A 25,175-nucleotide genomic window follows, 5' to 3' on the forward strand; every position below is an offset into this window, starting at 1 on the left:
CTTATAAAACAACTCCGACCCCAGGGATGTTCAGCCAGTTGTGGTTTGCATCCTGCTCTTCTCTGTACCTGTTGGGTAATTGCAGACAGGTCACCCCACTTTTCTACGAGTCTGAGTCGATTTTATCATCGGTCCACAACAGAGTGATGCAGCATGTTTCTTGGGCGATGCCTGAGTCTGGGGCAACATATCTCAGCCTCAGTATTATTGGTATTTGAGGGGAGGCGAATTCTTTCTGTGTAGGACTGTCTGATGTCCTGCGGGATATTTAGCAGCGTCTGTGTTCTCGACCCAGTAGTTGCAAGCGGCACCCACCTCCGGTGATGACAACTCTTCAGATGTTGCCACATGTGGGGGGGGGGAGGGCAGGAGGGGAGCATGTGTACATGTATGTGTGCGTGAGTGCACCCGTGTCCAAAATTGCCCCCAGTAGAGAACCTCTGGTCTTGGCTGTAGATTTCAATGCATTTGTGCGTTCTGAGTGCTTAGCCCAGCTACAGGTGCATAGAAAGCACACTAGTAAAAGGGGGACCTCTCTACTGAGAGAAAGTAATAGTTGCCCACCCCATTGAGCTATTTAAAATGCATTAAAATTACTTTTCATCAAAGTAAGTGGCCCAAGAGGTTCTTACAAGTCGATACATTATAGGTGTCCTGCAGAGTTCCAGCCTCGAGCAAGGTCATACTTAGTGCAGCAAAGTTGACTATGGGATCAATCCTGAACTTCTTGCCAGGTGTCTGCCTTAAGGAAACAGCTGCTCAGTGATGTGAGAGGAGGCCACAGCTGAAATTTGCTTCCCTAAAACTCTCACAAAATAACCAGGATTAGTGTTGGGCAAAGGGAGGAGGTAGAACCAGACTCAGTGAACTTCTTTGGGCTGAGTTGTATTAGATGCTGACACATGCCTAAAATCTTAATTCTAAAGTGTGCAGGGTGCAGATATTAATTCCTTTTCTAGATCAAGTACACTAGCCTGGATCAACCAGCTGGTGAGTGTTGGAGTCAGGGTTGAAAACTGGGTTTGCTTCTTTGACTCCAAGTTCTGCGTTCCTCTGACTTTTCCAGACTGTCCAACAAGAATATATTAGACAAATGGGGCATTAAAAACACAGGCCCTAACTCGAGAAGATTTAAATGATGACCAGGAAATGTCAGCAACTTAGGGATGTTTCCTTCACCAACACTTCTCAGACACCAGTGTGTGTGTGTCTTGATTACCTGGAGATCTTATTAAAATGCAGAATTTGGGGCACCTAGGTGGCTCAGTGGGTTAAGACTCTGACTTCAGTTCAGGTCATGATCTCAAGGTTTGTGAGTTCGAGCTCCGCATCAGGCTTCATGCTGACAGTGCAGAGCCTGCTTGGGACCTTCTCTCTCCCCTTCCCCCATTTGTGCGCAAGTGTGTGCGCGTGCTCTCTATCTCTCAAAATAATAAATAAATAAACTTTTAAAAAATGCAGAATTTGACTGAGTGACCCTAACTGGTCTAAGAGCCTGCATTTCAGAAACTAGTTCCTGAGTGGATGCTCCTGGTCCCTGGACAACTTTTTCAAATTTCACATGCATTAGAATCACCAAGAAGGCTACTTCAAAACAACGGCAGGAAATCAAAACTATAGCGAGACGGCATTTCATGCCCACTATGATGGCTATAAAAAACAAAACAAAATAAAAACCCAGAACCAAGACTTGATGACAAGGAGGTGCCGACACCGGAACCCTCATGAGTTGCTGACCCGGCCTCTGTGGAAAACATTTGGTGGTTCCTTATCAAGTTTCACATAGAATTACATATGAGCCAGCAACTCCGGTCCTATGTATATACTAAAGAGAACAAGAAACAGGTGTTCAAACAAAAACTTGTACACGGGATGTTCGTAGCGTTCATTATTCATATTGGGAGAGGTGGAAACAACCCAAATGTTGTTGAAATGATAAGCAAAATGTCATCTATCCATACGCTAGAATATTATTAATACATAAAAATGAATGAAGAACTGATACGTGGTACAGAATGGATGAACCTTGAAAAGATTATGGGGACAGAAGCCAGACACAAAAGGCCATGTATTGGATGATCCTATTTATCTGAAATGCTCCGAAGAGGCAAATCCAGAAAGATGGAAAGCATATTAGCATTGGGCTGGGGGGGGGGGGGAGGAGGAAGGGGAAAGAGAGGGGACAACTTAAGGGATGGAGGGGGCTTGCTTTGGGTGTGATGCAAATGGTATGGAGCTAGACAGCAGTGATGCTTGCATGATACTGTGAATGTACTAAATGCCATTGAATTGTATACCTTAAAACGGCTAAATGGTGAGTTTTAGGTTGTATGTATTTTACCACAATAAGGAAGAAAATTCTGTGCCCACCCCCAAGATTTCTGATTCAATAGCCCTAGCTCGAGTGGGACCTGAGGATTTGTCCTTCTAAAGATTCTCGGCGGCGGTTGGTTCCCAACCACACTTGGAGTGACAACGTCCCAGACTTTGATACTCAACTAGTTTGTCACATCCCCGGAGACTGTCAGATTACAAGGGAACCACCAGATACTATTAGTGTCAAATTTCTGCTAACCAGGCCTCAAGGAGATTAGCAAACCTGCCTCTCCTGGGACCATGTGCCTGGTCTGTGTTTCCAGCTTGAAAGAACTCAATAAAGGAATGGACTTTGTTGCTTGAGTTGACTCCAGATCACCTTGGAGGAGGGAGACCCTGGCTGGGAGTTCTCATTACATTCTCCTGAGAAAAGGTCACGTGAGTTCTGTTTTAGGAAGATATTAGAGAATGAGACAGTTTGTGTGAGCATGGGACCCCGGACCCCTGCTCTTTAACAAAGAACAAAAATTCAACAAAGTGAATTTCAAAGGCCTAAGTGGCTTTATTAACTGATTCATGAATTAGGGGGCACCCTATCTATCATGTAAAGGGGAGCTCTGAGGAGTTGCATAAAACGGAAGGTTTTTATAGGAAGGAAGGTGGGGTATGGAGATTATTAGCAAAAGAAAAGAAAGGATTGCCTCTGGTAAATTCACTTTCCCTAAGGGGTTAGAGGGTCTTATCATGACTTCATCTTCCTTTGGGGGTGGTGGGGAGGGTATGTGACAGATTACCTCACTGGTGCTGATAAGAAAACCCTTGACTGACCCAGGTAAGACTACATGTCTGGAGGAAGTTGAAACTACAGTTGGTTTAGGTATTAAGCCTCCTGTTGGTGATGTGGCCTAGCATAAGCGACTCCATTTGGGGCCTATGGTTTTTCTTTTTGACGCCGTATAAAGGAGTGTCATCCCCGGGGCGCCTGGGTGGCTCAGTCGGTTAAGCGTCCGACTTTGGCTCAGGTCATGATCTTGCGGGTTCGTGAATTCAAGCCCCGCGTCGGGCTCTGTACTGACAGCTCGGAGCCTGGAGCCTGTTTCAGATTCTGTGTCTCCCTCTCTCTCTCTGACCCTCCCCCGTTCATGCTCTGTCTCAAAAATAAATAAACGTTAAAAAAAATTTAAAAAATAAATAAATAAAGGAGTGTCATCCTATACCCAGTTCTACTGTGGATTGTCCTATAATTCAACTTAATTCTGACAATATCTACCTGGAAAGAACATCAGATCCCAAAGGTTAAGGGCTCAGTCCTGTAAGACTGTCCCCCCAACCCCCACTTCAGATGCCAGATTGTCACCTGTGCCTCTGGACCCGCCAGCTGTAGAAGAGAGGTTCCAACGACCTTCTCCTTGGGTTCAATTAAGTTGCTAGGGCTGCTCACAGAACCCAGGAAACCTGTTTACTTACTAGATTACCAGTTTATTACACAGAACATTAAAGGCTATGCATCACCAGTTAGATGAAGAGATACATAGGACACAGCATAGGAAAAGGCCAAGGAGCCTCCATCCTCTCTGAATCTGTGTGTTAAGTGTTCACCACCTGGAAACTTTCCAAACCTCCTCCTTTTGGGTGTTTATGGAGGCTTCATTACCTAGGCACAATTAATTAAGTTTTCTGGCCATCGGTCTCCAGCCCCTAGCCCGGTAGCTGGCGGATTGGGAAAGGAGGGAAGGTTCTGCCCCTCTAATGGAGCTGTTGGTTCCTTCAGCAACCAGTCCCCACCTTTAGGCAAGCTCCTGTCACCTCATTAACATAACAAGACACTTTTGCTGCTGTCATCACTTAGGAAATTCCAAGCATTTTAGGAGCTGTGTGCTAGAAATGGGTCAAAGACCATATACATCTCTTATTATAAATCACAATATCACTTCCTTCCTATTCAGCCTCAGGCTGAAAGTTTGCGATATTTCTGCCTGCTGCTGTCACTTGTAAAACCCTTTGTCTCCCATAATTCCTACGTACCCACTATATGCTAGTGTTAGGTAGAAAAGAGAGGATCTCCCTGTGTTGATCCGGGGGCACTGAAGAGTTTTTGAGGTCCTGTGTGACCTCAGAGGACATCGAGGCCATTTGGCTGGTAGAACCTCAGGAAATGTTACGAACTTATTGTGTATGCCACACCAAGAGAGGCAGGAAGAGTCCCTGTCTGAGGACACTTGGGAGAGAGAGAAGGTCTCTAGAATTCTGTAGACTCTAAAATTGTAATTTGAAGTCTCCCTTGGTTTTAGTCCATGACCAACAGTATCAACAGTATGAATGCTGAGTTTATTCACCTGTCAGGTAACAAAGTCATTGCATATTTCCCTGAGACAAACTGGGTAGAGGAACATGGAATCTTCTGGAGGGGGATGGGATGCTAGAGTCACGGTGGCTACACTAAGGATAGAAATTTTGCAGTTAGGAAGGGGGAAGGAGTCCGTAGGTCTGTATGTGGTTGGTTAAAATAAGTCCCGTTGTTGACTGGGTATTAAGTCACCCCAGGTACTGAATCATTTATTAGAATTGGCTACTTAGAATCTGTTGTGGGGAAACCTAACATTCAACGTTAATGCGTCCTAAGCAAGTGCTGCACTGAGGGCAAACTTTTACTTTCACATTACCCACATCTATGAGGGGGTTATGTGTGGGATGGGGTGGGAAAGAGGTATATTGTCACTTTAAATTTGGTTGCAACTTTGGCAGATGTTTCCAAAGCTCTAGCTTGTTCAGGAGGCTTTTCTCATTTTTTAAGATTTCACATAAGCTAGGCCTTATTTTCTTGGCCTCCGATGCCAAACTTCAAAAAACTTAAATTTCTAGTTTCAGTTACAAAACTTTAGGAGACTTTATGGGCCTTTGTACAGCCAAAGACCTACTTGAGAGGTAAGTAAGGCTCCCTTGTTAAGCATGTCTTAAAGGGAGTTTGTATTTTGTAACTTTCACTTGGAAAGGGTTATAGATTCACAGAAAGTTGCAAGGAAGTGTACAAACAAGTCCTGTTTACCTCCCTAATAACATCTTGCATAGCAATAGTAAAATATCAAAGCCATGTGGGGCACCTGGGTGGGTCAGCCGGTTGAGCATCTGACTTCGGCTCAGGTCATGATCTCGTGGTTCGTGAGTTTGGGCCCCACGTCAGGCTCTGTGCTGACAGCTCAGAGCCTGGAGCCTGCTTCGGATTCTGTGTCCCCTTCTCTCTCCGCCCCACCCCTGCTTGTGCTCTCTCTCTGTCTTTCAAAAATGAATAAACATTTAAAAAAATTTAAAAAATACCAAAGCCATGTAATGGACATTACTACGACGCACAGAATTACTGAGATTTCACCAGTTATATCTGCATTCATTTATGTGTGTGCTCATAGGTCTGTGTAGATGTATCACATATATAGCTTCCTGTAACTTCTAACACAATCAAGATACAGACTGTTCCATCACCATAGGATCTCCCAAGATAACCCTCTATGGCCACATCCAGTCTCTCACTCCCATTCCCAACGCTGACAACCATGAATCTGCTCTCGTCCATCTCTATCCCTTTATTTCAAGAATATTACATAAATGAAACCATTCAATATGCAAACTTTTGAGACTGGCTTTCACTACACGTAACTTGAAAGGAATATATTTTGACCGAGGTTTATACAGCTCACAAAAACTGCCTTCATCCAGCATAGCATTACAAAATTTCTTTAATTTCAGTCCCGAAACACAACATATCCCACCCCTCTGACATCTGTGAGATATAGATCAGGGATAAACACTGCCAGGTCCTTATCCAACTTCTGAGATCATATGTGAACCTTCTATAGCCAAAACAGAAATCGTAGGGTGTTTTTTTCTCCCCAGATTGCAAGCTGTTATTAGCATTTCCATGTCCAGAGGACATGGAAAATTTTCAGAGATGTTCTTTAGAAGTGTTTAACAACGCTGTCTGCATATTAGAATCACCTGGGGGAGCTTTAAAACATTCCAGAGCCTGTGAACCACAAACCAATTAAATCACATGGGAGTGGGGACAGGAATAGATTTTTTTTAAAGCTCCCCAGGCATTTCTAACTGGCTACCAAGTATGAAAACTGTTCTAAAACAATTAGCTGCACGAGACAGAGGTGCTCAAAACTTGGGGTCCTGGAAGTAAATCAGTTTCACCTGCGTAATTGGGGAACACCACAAAAGCTTAGGCTTTTTCCTCCTTGACGGACCTTGACCTCAGGGTGCTTCGTTAGCTCCCGAGGTGATTCTGATGCTCCCCAAAGTCTGAGAACCACTGACTCAGAGCGCTGTCCTCACACTAAAATCACCTGCAGGGTTTTATTTAAATACTGATGGATGTTCAGATCCCACAGCCAGAATGTTTGTATTTCACTGCTCTAGAGTACAGCCTGGGCATTCTTTTTTGTTTTATTATGTTTTAATGTTCCCAAGGTGATTCTACTATGCCTACTGAGTTATGGAATTAAAACAACAAAATTTAAAAACGAACACAAAGTATATATTCGTCTCTCTGGATTCATTTAATGTCAGCTAGTGGATGAGTATGTGAATTTCCAAGACGTAGCCTCCTTGGAATTACATCAGTTCTCTGCATGGTCTTTAAGGCTGTAGCCCACATATACACCCAGGGTTGCACATCCCTTACCAGCTCTCCCATACCCCGGTGGATAAGCCCTCTACTTTGGAAGTCAAGTTTCCTCTGTAGAAATGGAAATAAACTTACCAAGTTCGTGGCAACCTCTTGCCTTGCTGCCTTCTGGCAATAGGATTTTCACCTGAGGAGAGCAAAACCAGAAATTAAGAATCTAACTGGGCAACAGGTGCCTGGGTGGCTCAGTCGGTTAAGCGTCCGACTTAGGCTCAGGTCACTGTCTTGAGGTTCGTGAGTTTGAGCCCTGCATTGGGCTCTGTGCTGACAGCTCGGAGCCTGGAGCCTGCTTTGGATTCTGTGTCTCCCTCTCTTTCTCTTTCTCTCTCTCTGTCCCTTCCCCACTCGTACTCTGTGTGTCTCTCTAAAAAAGAAACAGGGGCGCCTGGGTGGCGCAGTCGGTTAAGCGTCCCACTTCAGCCAGGTCACCATCTCGCGGTCTGTGAGTTCGAGCCCTGCGTCAGGCTCTGGGCTGATGGCTCAGAGCCTGGAGCCTGCTTCCGATTCTGTGTCTCCCTCTCTCTCTGCCCCTCCCCTGTTCATGCTCTCTCTCTCTCTGTCCCAAAAATAAATAAAAGTTGAAAAAAAAATTTATAAAAAAAAAATAAAAAAGAAACATGGAACAAATTATAAAAATCTAACTGGGCAGGCAATGAAGGGGTGCATAAGGCCCGGAAGCGAGAGTGCCCCGAGACCCTGTGTGGCTCTCGCACAGCAAGCTTTGCACATCTCCACTTACTTCATCTGATGCCCCCAGGAATCTCAGATACTACTTTGAAACATTAACAGCAGGGTTGCATCTATAAGTTGAGCCTTCCAGGACTGCCATTTGGTAGGTCAGAAATGGTCTAACAATGTCAATTTCACAGAGTGCAACACCATACAAAACACAAATGTGTCTTAACTCTTTGGTCTGAAGTGTGTTTTCTGTTTAGGTTGATAACAGGGAATGTGACAAATTCTTACCACCTGTCATGCCGTCCATTACATCTCCATGTATCGCATGGAGTGCATCTCCATGATCTCACCTATTCAGAAATATGTGACCCAGACCCTAATGTAACAGTTCAAGGTTTAGTATTCGAAAAAAAATAATCACTTGGATTGGTTGGTTGGTTGGTTTATTGATTGATTGCGTCCTGACGGAGCCAGTCTGTCTGGTTAGCAAGCAAGTCTAGGGTGGGTCCTAGGAATCCACTAAACAAGTGATGAAGGCACCAGAGGCAATCTGATAGCAAAGCACAAGCTAACACCCCACAAGCGACCCTCCCCCCACCAGGAGGGATCTGTGTGACATTCCTCAGGCACTCCTGGCTGCCCAAGAGCAAAGGACAGGGAAAAACAAGCGGTTAACTGATAGAGATCACAGTCTTGCAAGACAAGAGTCTTCATTGCTTTGCAACTGTCTTAATGAGTTACAAGGAAAAAAGGCAATCTCTGGAAATCTATAGAGTCAATTTCCTGGAGCCCTAACATCACCCTCCCCTCCACTGGCGTGGGGAACAAAGAAGAAAATGTAGGTAAAATTAAATTTCCTTACAACCTGGAGCCCACTGACAAATATTCGAGATAGGCAGAGTAAAACATTCCTCCAAGAAACTCCCAACTGTCTTAATGTTAATGCCTTACTAAGGGAAAAATAACTTTAGCTCTACAATTCACAAGGCCTCCAGTATCTTAAGAGTCCTCTTTATCATACGAAATTCCTTTTGGAAACCTCCCTTTTCCTTTATGCCCCCCTGCCCAGCTCCATAGTATATAATCAGTCACTCTTCACAACCCCAGGGTAGCTCTTTCTGCCTGCCCATAGCTCCTGTCTCCATGCTTTAATAAAATCACCTTTTTGCACCAAAGACATCTCAAGAATTCTCTCTTGGCCTTCAGCTCGGGACCCCCACCAGCACTCCAAAACCACATCACAAGTACTGTGGGAGATCCTGAAACAGGTGCACTTACTAATCTATGAAACACCAAACAAATGGAGCCTTTTGGGCTGTTGAGATAATTGTGAAAACCTTGAGTAACACTCTTGTATGGAGCTCACTTTGTGCCCGGCACTATTCTAATACATTGATATATTCAACCTTCACAACAGCTCTATGAAGCATATACCATCATTATTATTAATTTACAGATTAAAAGACAGAGGTACATAAACATAAAGGGTGCTTGCGTGGTTCAGTCGGGTCGAACTTTCAGTTTCTGCTCAGGTCACCATCTCGCAGTTTACTAAGCTTGAGCCCTGCATCGGGTTCTGTGCGGACAGTATGGACCCGGCTTGGGATTCTCTCTCTCCCTCTCTGTCTGCCCCTCCTGTAGTCAAGCTGTTTCTGTATCTCTCAAAATAAATAAATAAACTTTAAAATTAAAAAAGAAAAGAGGTAAATAAACAAAATTTTATGTACCTAATTTTAATAGGTTTTACTAATCAATGACAGAGCTGGGATTTGAACCTAGGCAGTGTTAGCTCAAAGATCAGCTCTTCACCGCTCCCCTCTGCTAACTGGCCTCGAAGCTGGCCAAGCTCCCCTCATCTATAAAATTGTGGAGAAGTGAGGATGGTCTAGCCCTGCAAACTGGGTTGCAAACTAGAACAAGTTGCTTTAACTGGCCTTTCTCGCCAGTAAATGGAAACGTTGGATCTGGAATTCTTAAAATTTTGTGAAACTAGAAATCACTTTTAAAAAGCATCAGCCGGTTATCTGAAGCAAGACAGGAACCTAAGTTTAATATTTGATGCCAGATGCTGGATTGAAATGTCATTAGTTAAGCCTTAGGATTCTTTCTTTTCTTTTCTTTCTTTCTTTCTTTCTTTCTTTCTTTCTTTCTTTCTTTCTTTCTTTCTTTCTTTCTTTCTTTCTTTCTTTCTATTTTTCTTTAAAATTTATTTATTTTTGAGAGACAGAGAGAGACTGAGCATAAGCGGGGGAGGGCCAAAGGGGGGGGGGGGGTGGAGACACAGAATACGAAGCAGGCTCCAGGCTCTGAGCTGTCAGCATAGGGCCCGACGCGGGGCTCAAATCCACAGACCATGAGATCATGACCTGCCTGAGGTCAGAAACTTAACCAATTGAGCCACTCAGGTGCCCCTATTTATTTGTTTTTAATGTTCATTTACTATATTTTGAGAGAGAGAGAGAGAGAGAGAGAGAGAGAGAGAGAGAGAGAGAGAACAAGTAGGGGAGAAGCAGAGAGAGAGAAAGGAGGAGAGAGAGAGAAAGAATTCCAAACAGGCTTCATGCTCAGTCCGACTTGGGGCTCGATCTCACAACTGTGAGATTGTGACCTGAACGGAAATCAAGAGTCAGATGCTTAACCAACTGAGCCATACAGGTGCCCAGGATAAGTGACAGGGATGAACTTCACAGTAGCTAAAACAGAAGAGGGAAAAGGAATTTATTAGTTTACCAACTGACTAGATAGAACTAAGTTCTAAGATGGGATCATCCTAACTCTCCCCCATCTCCACTCCCTATTTCCCTCAACACCCCCACTTCCAACTCCTGCTCCCCCCTTCTTGCTCTGGTTTCTTTTGCTTACCTTCTCTGATGTGGTAGCAAAAGTGGCCTGGGGGTTCAAGTTTTCTACCATCGCATACTTACGTAGCCGGGAATAAACAATAAGGCCATCTCCCTTCTGCCGTCTACATCAGGACTCTGGCTCAACTGAGGTCACATGCTCAGCCCCAACCCAATCTCCAAGTCCAGGGAATGGGGTATTGGGACTGCCCAGTCTGCCCCTTTCAATGAGAAGGACAAAACCATTGATCGATAGCCTTCCTACAAAAGCAGGGAGGTAAGGATGAGTATTTCCCAAAAGGGAATTATGTGATCCAGACCAAAGCTTTAATAATCATGTAAGAATAAGGATGATAATTGGCATGAACTATTCTAGGTATCTCTACCTCAATGCCTATGCTCTCCCCATCTCCCCACTTCCCAGTTTTTTTGAGATATAATTGACAAATAACATTGTACTAGTTTAAGGTGCACAATATCCTGATCTGATACATGTATATATTGCAAAATGATTACCACAAAAGGTTAGTTACCGTCCATCACCTCACAGAGATACCATTTTTTTTCTTGTGATAAGAACTTTCAAGATTTACTCTCAGCAAATTTTCAAATATACAATACACTATCATTAACTGTCGTCACTATGCTGTACATTACATCCCTGGAACGTATTTATGTTGTAACTAGAAGTTTGTACATTTTGACTGCCTTCACCCATTTCATCCCCACCCTCTACCTCTGGTAACCACCAACCTGTTCCCTATATCTATGAGTCTGGTTTTTGTAGATTCCACCTAAAAGGGAGATTACATACTATCTCTTTTTTCTTTCTGATTTATTTCACTTAGCGTAATGCCCTCAAAGCCCTCAAGATCTTCAAGGTCTATCCATGTTGTTGCAAATGGCAGGATTTCCTTCCTTTTTAATGGTTGAATAATATTCTATTGCACATATGTACTACTTTTTCTTTATCCATTCATCCTTCAATGGACACCTAGATTGTTTCCATGTCTTAGGCATTGTAAATAATGCCACAATAAACACGGGGTGCAGATGCTGTGCTCTTTTTTAATTGAAATTTTTATGGAGATTATCATAGATTTAGCCAAAGTTTTAAGAAGGAATAGAGAGAGATCTTATGTACCTTTGACCTGGGTATATATGGTTAAATTTTTCATAACTATAGTACAACATTATAAGTAGTATACTGATAATGATAATTTACCAGTTTTATGCAGATTTTCCCAATTATATCTGTACTTATATGTATTCATTTCCATACATTTTATCATCTCATTTTCCTTTTTAAAAAATTTTTTTTCAACGTTTATTTATTTTTGGGACAGAGAGAGACAGAGCATGAATGGGGGAGGGGCAGAGAGAGAGGGAGACACAGAATCAGAAACAGGCTCCAGGCTCTGGGCCATGACCTGGCTGAAGTCGGACGCTTAACCGACTGCGCCACCCAGGCACCCCTCATTTTCCTTTTTTTAAAATGTGTTTTTAAATTTATTGTTGAAAGTGAGAGACAGACAGACAGACAGAATGTGAGTGGGGGAGAGGCAGAGACAGAGGGAGACACAGAATCTGAAGCAGGCTCCAAGCTGTCAGTACAAACACCAACCCAGGACTCGAACCCATGAACTGCAAGATCATGACCTGAGCTGAAGTTGGATGCTTAACCGACGGAGCCACCCAGGCACCCCTCATTTTCCTTTTAATTGCATTGTATGACTTTCACATCATGGGTAGACAATCAAATTCAAGGCATGGTTTCATTAAATGACTAGAAATGGCCAATGTCTCTACTAAGATTGCTCTTTAACAAACCAGATCACGGTCATCGCAGTCATGTTTTCCCTGTGTGCAGAAATGAGCTTAGTGTTTTATAGTGGTCTGGGAAGAGGTAGCTGAAAACCTATCAGACAACAGTTGTTCTACCTACTACATATCATAAGGTGATGACTTAAGTATCTCTTAATAAATGATCTTCAATAAATGTTAGATGTGAGCATGAGCCATATTTTGTGGTCTCTGATACACTGAAAACTTTAACTTTTGGATAGAGGTAGGAATCAGGCCAAGAGAACTCAGAGCTAGGAAAATATTCTCCCATGGATGGAACAGGCCTGACCAGAGGAATAAGAGACTTTGGCAGGGAAGAGGAATCATTTGCAAAGTTCTGAAGTCAGAAGAACAAAGACAAGCACATGTGGAAAACTGGACCCATGTTTGGTTTGGTGAGAAATCACCAAAGGCTGGGAAAGCTGGTAGGACAGGGATGCCTGGAAAGGTAAGAGCAGGAAACGATGGAGGTCCTCCACCCATCCAGAGATAGTTGTGCAAGTGTCCTGGGGGATTTAGGCAGAGAAAAATACCCATGAAGTCATCTTTGACACTTACTGACATGTCTATGGTCTCTGGAAGCCAGGTGGTGGTGTTTTCCTCCTCCCTCCATTCCTTCCTTCTTTCCTTCTTTCCTTCTTTCCTTCCTTCCTTCTTTCCTCCCTCCCTCCCTTCCTCCCTTCCTCCCTTCCTTCCTTCCTCCCTTCCTTCCTTCCTTCCTTCCTTCCTTCCTTCCTTCCTTCCTTCCTTCCTTCCTTCCTTCCTTCCTTCCTCCTCCATCCCTTGCTTCCTTCTTTCCTCCCTCCCTCCCTCCCTCTCTCCCTTCCTTCCTCCCTTCCTTCCTTCCTTCCTTCCTTCCTTCCTTCCTTCCTTCCTTCCTTCCTTCCTTCCTTCTTCCCTCCCTCCTTCCCTTCCCTACCCTTAAAAAATTGAGATATAATTGACATACAATAAACCGTTCATATTTAAAGTACACAATTTGATAAATTTAGACATATGTATGCACCCAGGAAACCATCACCACAATCAAGATGGTAAACATGTCCTTCATCCCCGAAAGTTTCCATGTCCCCCTTTCTAATCCTTCCCCCACCTGCTGCAGGTAACCACTGATCTATCTGTATCGCTATAGATTGGTTTGCATTTTCTAGAATTTTAAATATATGAATCATACAGCACGCACTGGTTTTTGTCTGGCTCTTTCATTCACCATAATTATTTTGAGACTCAACCATGCTGTTGTGTCTATCAACATTCCATTTTTTTAAGACTTTATTTTTGGGGTGCTTGGGTGACTCGTGTGGTTAAGCGTCCAACTCTCGATTTCGGATCAGGTCATCATCTCAGCGTTGTGAAATTGAGACCCACGCTCAATGTGGAACCTGCTTAATATTCTCTCCCTCTCTTTCTCTCTGTCTCTCTCTCTCCCTCTGCCCCTCCCCACTCTCTCTATTTGAACAACAGTACTTTTAAGTAATCTCTGCACCTAACACGGGGCTCAAACTCACAACCCTGAGATCAAGAGCCCCATTCTCCACTGACTGAGCCAGCCAGGCACCTCTCAAGTTCATTCCTTTTAAGGCACTTAAAAAAATTGTTTAAATGTTAATTTATTTTTGAGAGAGAGTGGGGAAGGGGGTGGGGGAGAGAGAGGGAGAGAGAGAGAATCCCAAGCATGCTCCACACCCATGAACTGTGAGATCATGACCTGAGTCGAAATCGATGCTTAACTGACTGGGCCACCCAGGCGCCCCCCTCTCAATGGACCCTGTAATGGCTGAGTGGTATTCCACTGTGTGGCTACATCCGAGCTTGCTTAGCCATTTGTCCAGGGCTTGCTTTATTGACCAGGGAAACCTTTGCCAAAGCTGAGAGCCCTAATGTCCAGCCACCCTGGGTTCCCCATGAGGTCCCCTCAGTGCTATGCTCCCTCACCGTCTTCACCCCCTCCCACTCTCAGCGTCCTCCAGGTAATGAATGCCAGGAACACATCTGCATTCCTTTTCCAAGGCTGCTGTAAAAATTACAGGTGGCTTACAACCAAAGGAACTTGTTCTGCCACGTTCTGGAGCCCAGAGGTCTGAAAGCAAGGTGTTGGTGGGGCCTCCTCCCTCTGAAGGCTCTAGGGGAGGATGCCTTTGTGACTCTCCTAGCTTGTGGGGGCTCCAGGCATTCCTTGGCTTGTGGCCGTATCACTTCAATCTCTGCCTCCATCTCCATATGGTCTGCTCCCCTGTTTTCCTGTGTCTCCTCCTTTTCTGTCTCTTACAAGAAAAGCTATTATTGAATTTAGGGCCTATTCTGATCCAGGATGGTCTCGTTTTGAGATCTGCACTTTAATTACACCTGCAGAGACCTTTATTCCAATTAGGGTCACTCCACTTCTCTGGCTTCCTTTCCTTCTGCTTTCCATAGCTCCTCCTGAACATCGGGTCCGATGATAGACCCAGTTTCAGGCTGTTTCTCCCAGCTTCTGAACCAAGTGTGATCAGGTGCCATGAAGAGCATCTACCCAGCTCTAGAGTAAGCCCTTTCTCACTCCCTCATACAGAAATGTCCCATTGTTCCCCATGGTGTGCATTACCTTTTGTTGTGACAAGTATTAGACCCACTTTGTTCAACTACAGGTGCTGGAATGGGCTGACCAGTGCCCCTTCCCCAGGTATGTCCACCTGGAACCTCAGAATGGAGGTTGGCCAACCTGGAAGGTCAGAGGCTGGGACAGATCCTCTTTAACCCACCTCAATCACATTTAGCTTAGACGTTGGGACAGACTGCCCTTTATATGGCTTGTCATTGGACTGTGATGGAGCAGCCAGGGAAGCAGAAGCAAAGGAAGCCAGAGGGCAGTTGTGACCAAGAATATGCACTCATCTGGGTACAGAGGGCCCTTGTCTGCTGTGGCCACCACACATACAGGTTCCTAGCATGCAGTAGGTCCTGTTTAAATACTTAGTGGATGAACAGATAAGAACCTCAGACCTAATGTTTTTTCTCTCTCATTACTCCTGCAGGAGGGGTCCCAATGGAGAAGCTGGCAGCCTATAGCTCATCCAAGGCAGCTCTGACCATGTTTTCAGCAGTCATGAGACAAGAGCTTTCCAAATGGGGAGTTAAAGTCTCTGTCATCCAGCCTGGAGGCTTCAAAACAAGTAAGTGTCTCAGTCCAGGAGCCCCTCAGCGTTCATCCTGGACGGGATTCTGAGGGTCCTTTGTTTTGACAGAGCTCAAACCAAACTCCTCAGTGGTTGGCCAAAGAGGAGTTGGGATAGATGGGCCTCTTTTAATAATAAAAGGGCAGGGTGCCCGGGGGGCTCAGTCGGTTGGGTTTCTGACTTCGGCTCAGGTCATGGTCTCATAATTCGTGAGTTCAAGCCCCCGCATTGGGCTCTGTGCTGACAGCTCAGGGCCTGGGGCCTGCTTCAGAGTCTGTGTCTTTCTCCCCCGTTCACACTCTGTCACTCTCTGTCTCAAAAATAAAAATAAACATTAAAAAAAATAATAAAAGGGCAAGTGCCAGGTTCTTCAGCGTACAGTTGTTCCCCTGCATCGGTTCCACAAAGGAATTTAGTTTTGATGTCATATAGTTTTCTTTCTTTTAATTTTTTAAATGTTTTTATTCATTTTTGAGAGAGAGAGAGACAGAGACAGAGCATGAGTGGGGGAGGGGCAGAGAGAGAGGGAGAACAGAATCGGAAGCAGACTCCAGGCTCTGAGCCATCAGCACAGACCCCGACGCGGGGCTTGAACTCATGGACCACAAGAACATGACCTGAGCTGACATCAGGTGCTTAATTGACTGAGCCCCCCAGGAGCCCCTTTAAAGATTTTATTTCTAAATGATCTCTACATCCAATGCGGGGCTCAAACTTTCAACCTCTGAGACCAAGAGTTACATGCTGTGCAGACTGAGCCAGCCCGGTGCTCCTTATTTTTATTTTTAAAATTAATTCATTTTTTTAAGATTTAAAAAAAATTTTTAAGTAGTCTCGACACCCAATGTGGGGCTCAAACTCACAACCCTGAGCCCAAGAGTCGCATGCTCCACTGACTGAGCCAACCACGCACCCCACCCCACACTCATTTTTTTTAAATTGAGAAATAGATATGCACAGAGTTTAACAAATTACTTTAAAAACTCATGCACTTAACAGCCAGATCAAAAAATGAAGCATTGCCAGTGCCCAGAAGCGCCCATATGATCTCCGCCCAAGTCCTAGTCTTCCCCATCCTCAACATATAATCACTTTCTTATTTTTTGTAGCAATTGTTCATTTGCTTTTCTTTGCAGTGTTACATACATGCATGCATCACACACAATAGGATTTGGCTTTACTGGTTATGGAACTTTGAATGGAATCAGCATGTATGTATTCTCGTGTCTGCTTTTCTTACTCAACATTGCTTTCACAGTTCATCTGTGTGGTTTGTACCTGCAGCTCACTCACTTTCAGTACTCTGTGAACGTGCCACGATTTTTCTATCACTGATGGGATATTTGGGTCACCTTGGGACAATTATGAACAATTCAGCTATGAACATTTTGGCACGTGACACTTTCGGTGCTGTACATGTATGTGATTTTTCCAGTGTCACATTCCCAGGAGTGGAATGACTAGTTCATGGGGTTTAATCGTCTTCAGCTTTCGTGGATAATACAAAACCATTTTAAAAAATATTATTCCAGGGGTGCCTGGCTCAGTTGGTTGAGCGTCCAACTCTTGTTTTCAGCTCAGGTTCATGATCTCAGGGTCACGAGATCAAGCCCCATGTTGGGCTCTGCACTGAGCACAGAGCCTGCTTAAGGTTCTCTCTCTGTCTGTCTCTCTCTCTCTTGCTCTCTCTCTCTCTCTCTCTGCCTCTCTCCCCTGCTCATGCTCTCTAAAACAAACAAAACAACAAACAACAATAATAATAGTAATAAAATAAAATAAATATTAAAAAAATATTGTTCTAGAGGCACCTGACTAGCTCATTCAGAAGAGTATGTAACTTTTGATCTCGGGGTCTTGAGTTTGAGTCCCATGTTGGGTGTAGAGATTACTTAAATAAACAAAAGTTTAAAAATTTTTTTTAAAATATTGTTCCAATTTATACTCCTGTCCTTCCCATATAGGTCCTAATCTGTATGACAGCCCTGAGCGATATGCTTAATTGACATCATTTGGCAGGTGTGTGGGGTGGGTGATACATACATGTGGGTATGCGACACACTTTGGTGATTGGCAATCTGAAAGCAGATCTCTAGGTGCAGTGCTCAGTCCTCTCTTTCCATGAGGCTGCCCTAGTCTAAAGGTGATCCTGATGGGCTCTCTCAAGGCAAGAGGCCAGACAGTGGAAGGCTGAGGACTCAAGTTTGGAGAAGGATGCTCAAAGCTGGGGTGGGGTGGAGGGTGGGGGACACAAGAAGAGGAATCTTCAGAGAGAAAAAGAGCTTCTGAAGACATTCAAGGAGACATACCCTATTTTTTAGTTCCTGGAGTAGAAATAGCTAAGATTTCATGATTACCAGGTTTTAAGCACTTTACATACACAATTTCACTTAATCGTCACCTAGAAGGTAGGCATTGTAATGATGTGGTTTGAAGTGTTGGGGTTCAGAACCAAAGGTCATGAAAGAATTCTGAAAAAGAAAGTTTTCAGTGCAAAAAGGTGGTCTTATTAAAGCACTGGACCTGTGGGCAGAAAGAGCTGTACTCGGGTTGTGAGGAATGACTGATTATATTCTTTGAAGTTAGGGAGGTAAAGACAAAGGAAGTATCCAAAAGGATTTTCATTTGTTAAAGACTCATAGGGTCCTGGAGATCTGGCTATCGTCAAGCTAAGGTTGCTTTTGGCTTCTGGCAAAGTATTAACATTAAGATGGAGACTTCCAGGAGGAATGGGATACTCTGCCTGCCTAAAGTATTTTATTTGTCAATGGGCTGGAGGTTAGAAGGCAACTTAATTTTATGTACATTTCTTTTGCCTTGTTTTCCACATCATTCCCCCCTGAACAATTTTGACCCTTAAATCTTTAAGGTTGTTGAGGGTGGAAGGTCTTACCTTCTGTAACTTCTTCCTGCTGAGTAGGGGCATAGAGATGTCCCTACCTATGGGTCAACATTGGTCAGGTGGGGAATTTCTATATAGGAGTTACTAAAGGCCAAGGTAGCCAATCCAAGGTAGACAACATATATAAACCTCCTTCAGTAGAAAGGATCATTTATCAGCTGGAAGTTACGTCCGTGAAGGAGTCTTGGCACCAGGCAGGGAGACATCAGAGAAGACAAGAAAATAAGGTTAATATTATTTGGAGAAAGGGAAGCCTGAATAAAAGACTTTTGATAGTTGCCCAAAATGTTCCTCTAGTCCAGGAGTTTAACCAATCACTAAAGGAAAGAGACCGATAGTTTAATGTGCCAATTTGAGTATTTATAGCTTTTAGCAATCCTGCTACATGCTTGTGATATCTGGAATATATGTACAACATTCTGTTTTTATGATAGCACATGTTCCAGCCTGTGCAGTAGTTAAAATATCTAATGCCATTTGGAGAATCATTTATGGCCTTAATTGTGTAGCAAGTGGCATTAGCCATCACCTGCTGTTTTGTTTAGCAAGCAGTCAGGTAATTAATAAGAGGCACCTTTATGGAAACAAAAGAAAAATATAAGTTAATGGGTAGAGCAAATTATAAACCCAGTGTCTGAGTCCTGAGTGCTGCCAGGGAGAAGATTTTTAGATGTCAAGCTCTAAACATCCTCAGATAGAGTGGAAACAGGTGGCTGAATAGTCTGGGTTTTTCTGGTTTGTAATTCAAATGTCTCTGCTGATCCTTTTGAATGGCCCATATAAATGGGGGAAAGGAAAATGAGAAAGAAATGTACAACCATCATTTTCATTTAAAGAGAAGTCTGAAGTCTTCCACAGGTTCACAAGAATACGAAGGCACCCTTAGCTGGCACACTGGATTCCTATGAGGAATGTAGAGGGTTGTTGTTGTTGTTGTTTATTTTATTTTAGAGAGAGAGAGCACAAATTGGGGAGAGAGGCAGAGGGAGAAAGATGGAGTCTTGAGCAGGCTTCATGCTCAACTCAGAGCCTGATGTGGGGCATGATCCCTTGACCCTGGAATCATGATATGAACCGAAATCAAGAGTTGGATGTTCAACCAACTGGCTGAGCCACCCAAATGCCCCAGGCAGATACAGATTTAATTTTTGAGTCCACGAGGAATGTCCTTCTAATTTTATGGCTGTGGGAGTATGACCCAGTAGGGGTCTTTTCATTTCAGAATTAAATCTCCTGCTGTATTAGACTTTCAATTCTTTAAATAAACTTTGTCTCCTGGGTTTATATGGAGTGGGTTGCTAGTAACTGTCAGATCAGGTTTAGGGAGGATATAGTTTGCATATTCATTTAAAGAGATTTATGAATTAAAACCTGGCCTCAAGTAAATAATTTCAATTTTTTTAAACACTTATTTATTTTTGAGAGACATAGAGACAGAGCACAAGTGGGAGAGGGGCAGAGAGAGGGAAACACAGAATACAAAGCAGGCTCTAGGCTCTGAGCTGTCAGCACAGAGCCTGACATGGGGCTTGAACCCACGAAAAGTGAATAATTTAATAAAACACTATAGTCTTTACCTACTGGTAGGTACCTATAGTGAGAAAAGGCTTTTCATATGCAATGGTTGGGGAAATCCATCCCATTTTCCAGTTGTTCAAATAATTGTATGCCCGTGGGTCTTGTTATTATCCCCACAGAATAACAAGCAAGATGGCCCTATACAGGGGCTATTTCTCTGAAGTTTACCTCCAGTTGTCCAGCATCAGTTTTTAGGGCTTGTAGGGAAAAGGCAGTTTTAGTTTTTAATGACTTTAAATCAAGAGAATGGAAGAAGATTGGAAACCTAACTCAGGGAGAGTCTTAGCCAAATATTTGAGGGAACCAGAAGAAGTCAGCATCTAGTCTAGTTTATAATAAGTAGTATTAAAATTTAATATCCACGAAGATGTGTTATTGAAACCTAATTTTTCTCTGTAATTGCCCTCATTTCCAGAGATAGCCAAATAACTACTAATTCATTTGTAAAAACAAATCCAATTTTAACAAACTCGGCCTAATTACTTACACAAGCTCAGCAAGGATAGCGATTGATCATATGGATTTTTTAAAATCTGCTTTGTTGGAACATTTTATAAGGAATCTCTAGATTTGAACTTTTCTAACCTCTCTAGGCCAGAAGCCAAGCCAAGTACTTGCCATCAGACATGCCTGCAATACCTGTAGATTTGGGTGAATTCCTCCTCATGAGGTCCCCATGCCAGGGGAAGTGACATTCTTTCCTCACGTGGTAAGGCTGCTGGGAACTCTGTAAGCAAGGCATCAGGCCAACATTTCCAAGGGGCTTTATTTCGCCACGTTTCATAAAGTCAACCCTAGTTCCTTAAAGCTGTCGGGTCATATGTGTCTATGCATGTCTCTTAAATAGGACATTCCAGCCAAAGCCTTGGGAAAATAACCAATGTTTCCAATGGTGTCCTGTTACACAGTCTTATTGAACTTCTGCAAATAACTGTCATTGCCATGAAGGAAAGAAACCTCACTGAGAGTTTTCGAATTTCAGAGGGTACAGGTAGGGAGAAAAGTTAAATGCTTTAATTTGTCCACCAATGAATACTTTATCACACTTCCGAAAGTCATAGATATCTTAAGAGAAAACTTCCTTAATCTGGAAGAGCAAACATTAGAGAGCCGGCAACGTTTCAGACAAGAGTCACAAAAACTAAAAACTATCATCATCTTCCTTAATTTACTTAAAGTTACTAACTCTTGTTCAGTTTGAACGCAGCTTTTTAGTTAGTTCTCGCAATTCTTACCAATTTTAGTTTTATGATTTTACAGATATCAAAAACCTGTATTTGTCCAAAGCCCTTTCTATGAGTCTCCTTGAAGATGAAACATGTTTTGCAAGAGGATAAGAACAAGAACTATAAATGACAAAAGACTCAACAATCGGAATGGTTAAAGATTTGATTAGAGTTCATTACAGCTGGCAAGGAAATCCAGTTATTTCTGTGACACAGAGATCTTCAATAATTAGAATACTAAGTAATAGTCTTATACCAGAACATATTAAAGCATATTAAAACTTGGGGCGCCTGGGTGGCGCAGTCGGTTAAGCGTCCGACTTCAGCCAGGTCACGATCTCACGGTCCATGAGTTCGAGCCCCGCGTCAGGCTCTGTGCTGACAGCTCAGAGCCTGGAGCCTGTTTCGGATTCTGTGTCTCCCTCTCTCTCTCTGCCCCTCCCCTGTTCATGCTCTGTCTCTCTCTGTCTCAAAAATAAATAAACGTTAAAAAAAAATTTTTTAAACATATTAAAACTTTAGGAATTTCATCTCTGGAATAGTTATAGCATTTACCCAAACAATACCTAAGGCTTATTATTTGTTTAACAATGCTTCCAGAGTCACTTAACATACCAAAGAAAAAGGCCTAATTAGTCAAAAAGATTTCATTGACAGTTTAAATACTGGGAAGTGTGTTAAAAAACCTCAGAAAGTTATAAAGCACATGCCTAAATAAGACCACAGGTCATTACAAAATTTAACACTTAATTATTAACAAAACTTTTTTAACGTTTATTTACTTTTGAGAGAGAGACAGAGTGCAAATGTGGGAGAGGAAGAGAGTGAAGGAGACATAGAATCCGAAGTAGGCTCCAGGCTCTGAGCTGTCAGCACGGAGCTTGATGTGGGGCCCAAACTCACGGACTGTGAGATCATTACCTGAGCCGAAGTTGGACACTTGACCGACTGAGCCACCCAAGGACCCCAAAACTTAATTATTTATTTAACCAAGGTGGCAATACGAGATTCCAAAGGCAAACGTGTCTGGTTATATAGTAGTTAGCAAAACTCAGCTCCTATAGTATTGAGAGGTTTTAATGTGTAATCAAAGACCTGATAAAGACAAAACATAAAAGTTTTGATTTTCTGGGCAGACAGAAGAGAAAAAATAAAAACATGTTGTTTACATTTTCTTATCAAGAGCAGATCAACAATCCAAGAAAACTTTGTCTTTTGAACAAAGAGAAAAGAAGAATTTCAACCTTATACCTATATACTTTTAAAATCCATTAATTTCAACCTGAGTCCTGACCACATATAAAATTCCTTTGCAAAGATTTCCCTCCATAAACCTTCTACAGTAACTTTTAAAATTCATAGTTGCTTCCCTTATTTCCATCAGTCTCAAAGACATTTAGCAGAAGAATTTTAACTCTTAGAAGCCCAAGTCTCCAGTGAAAACTAAGTAGTAACCAATTGTGAACTGTTACACCAGAATTCTTTAGACGGCAAATTTGTGAGTCTATTAAGCACAAGACATGTTTTCCGACAGACCCAAATATTCTTAGTTTCTCTGCAGTAGGAAGCCAAAAGCACAAACCTATTTTTAGTAATCAGTTCTTCAGCACTCCATCCTATTTGGAAAAGCTTGGATGTCCAATGAATTCAATCCCATTTTATCATCCCAGCAAAAGTTTATAAAGTTTCAGGTTACTAATGACTTTGAAAGCTATCTTAACAATTACCCAAGAAAACTTGGAGACACACAAAATTAACCATCATTTTAAGTCATCTTTTTGCTGACAAATGGCAACAGAGATAACACGAGCTTATTTGACCTTCGGTAAACCTAGGTAGCATTAAAAGTTTCAATTAGTTTCAATACTGAATTATGTTCCCCCTGAGTCCCCTTAAAAGTCAATCAATTTGTTCCCCATTGTTAATTTTTACCTGGGACACAGGTGGAGAAATCTGAAGCGGGCAGTGTAAGTCCAATGGGGGTCTCTGCCCTCCTTGACAGCGAGGGGAGGAGGAGGAACCAATGGCGCTGGAGGCGCCCGAGATGCTACTGGAGCCAGTCGTGAAGGCTGTGCATGAAGGTGGTGCAGAAACAGGAGGAGGGGGAGGGGAAGGCAGAAGAGCCTTCCACTAAAGTGGAGGTCGGCAGTCCACGTCAGGCCAGAGAAGACCGGGAACTTCCTTGAAATTAAAGGCATTTTGGCAGCTGTTTGGGAATACTCCTTAAAGTCCCCAGCCCAAGATAGACTTACCAGAGACAGTTGGTTCCAATTATAGCCATTAACCTGGGGAATGAAGGAGGGAGAAGCCCCCACATCTATTAGGAGGAGGAACAGAGAGAGAGTCAGTGTTTCTTTTGTCAGGGATGGCCTGTGTTTCCTCCAGCAACCTGGGTTTATTCGGAGGAGGCTTATTTAGACGATTATCGTCCAGTGTATCAGGAAGGGGTTTACTGGCCAAACACATTCTGCAAGAGGCTCTTAGGCAGGGTCCTCCTTTAGGGCCGTGTGGGTCTGGACCTAGGGGTACTTCTATCCATTTCTCCGGTTTCCCACAGGAGAGATCTAACTTGGAGGTCACACTAAGGCCATGCAGTGTTACAGATCAGTCCTTTCTTAAATTTTGCAATCTGAATTGTTTCCAGGGGGTTAAAAGGCATTCCAAAGGAGAGTCCTTGGGAACTGAAGAGAGAAGATCCGTTATCAAAAATCCCCTCTGATTCCCAGGTGGCATCCCACACAGTAAATGCCATAGGTCCCTGTTGTCAAAGCGACCCAAGGTGTCCCTTGAACAAAACTGCTATGATCACCACCCTGCTGTAAAGTCCCCATAGGAAGGATGCTAGCATCCCTCTGCTTCCTCATCAAATCCTACACTACACACAGGTGCCAGTGAATGGACTAAAATACCCTACCTTGCTGTGAAGGCCTTGAAGAACCCACCGTTTTTAACCCATGGAAAACATTAGAAAGGTTTTGACAAGGGGAAATTACCCAATTCTGTAGTTTAAGTAGTTAGAAGAGGACACTGATGGAAAACAGTAGAGGTAGAAATCCATCATGGTCTAAGCGACATTCCAACACAAGTAATCTTTATAGCCAACTTCTCTAGGAAATGGTCCTAGTTGGGCTTTCATTGAATTGGGTACTGATTTCAGCTGGCTCTGAGTGGAGTGCTAGCATCCAGAAGAGGCTAGACCAGGGGATCACTTTAGACCAATGAGAGGAAGCTTCACACAGGAGTCTTAAGATCAGCAGCTGTGCTAGTCATTAGGTGGCTGTCCTGTGCCCAAGACAGACAACTTTGTATAAGGACAGGAATAAAGAAAAGGCCTCAAGTTTCTGAGTCTTATGACCGTTCCTGCCTGGGTACTAACTTCCAGCCCAAAGGTAGGCTTTCTCCTCCTGGTAGGGTAGCCATGGGCTAGAGGATCGCAGCCTGAGCAATTGACATGAAAATGTCCCAATAAGACCATACTCCTTGAAAAGCCCGATAGGAGAGCAAAGGAAAGAGAGAGGAAGGACTCGCCAAGTTTGCCCCGAGGCTCAGAGTCCAGGTGAAAAGACTCAAAGCCCCACGTCAGGGCCCCAAAATGACGTGGAAAATTGTTGAGGTTCAGAGCTGAAGGTCAAGAAAGAATTCTTGAGACATGTTTGGTGCAAAAAAGGTGGTTTTATTAAAGCACGGGACAGGACCCGTGGGCAAAAAGAGCTGCACTGAGGTTGTGAGGGGAGACTGATTATACACTTGGAAGTTGGGGGAAGAAAAGACAAGGGAAGTTTCCAAAAGGATTTTCAGGATCCTGGAGGCCTGGATGTTGGCAAGCCAAGGTTGTTTTTGCCTCTGGCAAAGCATTAACATCAACATTGAGAGTTTCTGGAGGAATAGTTTATTTTGCCTGCTTGACGTATTTGTCAATGGGCTGCAGGTTATAAGGAAATTCAATTTTACGTA

At 43.2% G+C, this 25,175-nt stretch overlaps 1 protein-coding gene and 1 long non-coding RNA gene across 2 annotated transcripts in view; one reads left to right on the forward strand and one right to left on the reverse strand.

The window, feature by feature from the left end:
* On the reverse strand, positions 1 to 23,444 carry LOC123382359. The gene is made up of 3 exons (XR_006590623.1): positions 23,154 to 23,444; positions 7,076 to 7,127; positions 1 to 68 (listed from the first exon to the last, which is right to left on the reverse strand). It is a non-coding gene; the product is annotated as an uncharacterized LOC123382359 (long non-coding RNA).
* HSD17B2 (hydroxysteroid 17-beta dehydrogenase 2) overlaps positions 1 to 25,175 on the forward strand; it is a 91,798-nt gene that overhangs the window by 63,438 nt on the left and 3,185 nt on the right. The window contains exon 4 of the mRNA XM_003998308.4: positions 15,378 to 15,515. Within this exon, the coding sequence (XP_003998357.2) occupies positions 15,378 to 15,515 (138 nt within the window). The remainder of the gene's footprint in view (positions 1 to 15,377; positions 15,516 to 25,175) is intronic.

The sequence above is a fragment of the Felis catus genome, chromosome E2 (assembly GCF_018350175.1).
Source record: "Felis catus isolate Fca126 chromosome E2, F.catus_Fca126_mat1.0, whole genome shotgun sequence".
NCBI classification, from domain to species: Eukaryota; Metazoa; Chordata; class Mammalia; order Carnivora; family Felidae; genus Felis; species Felis catus.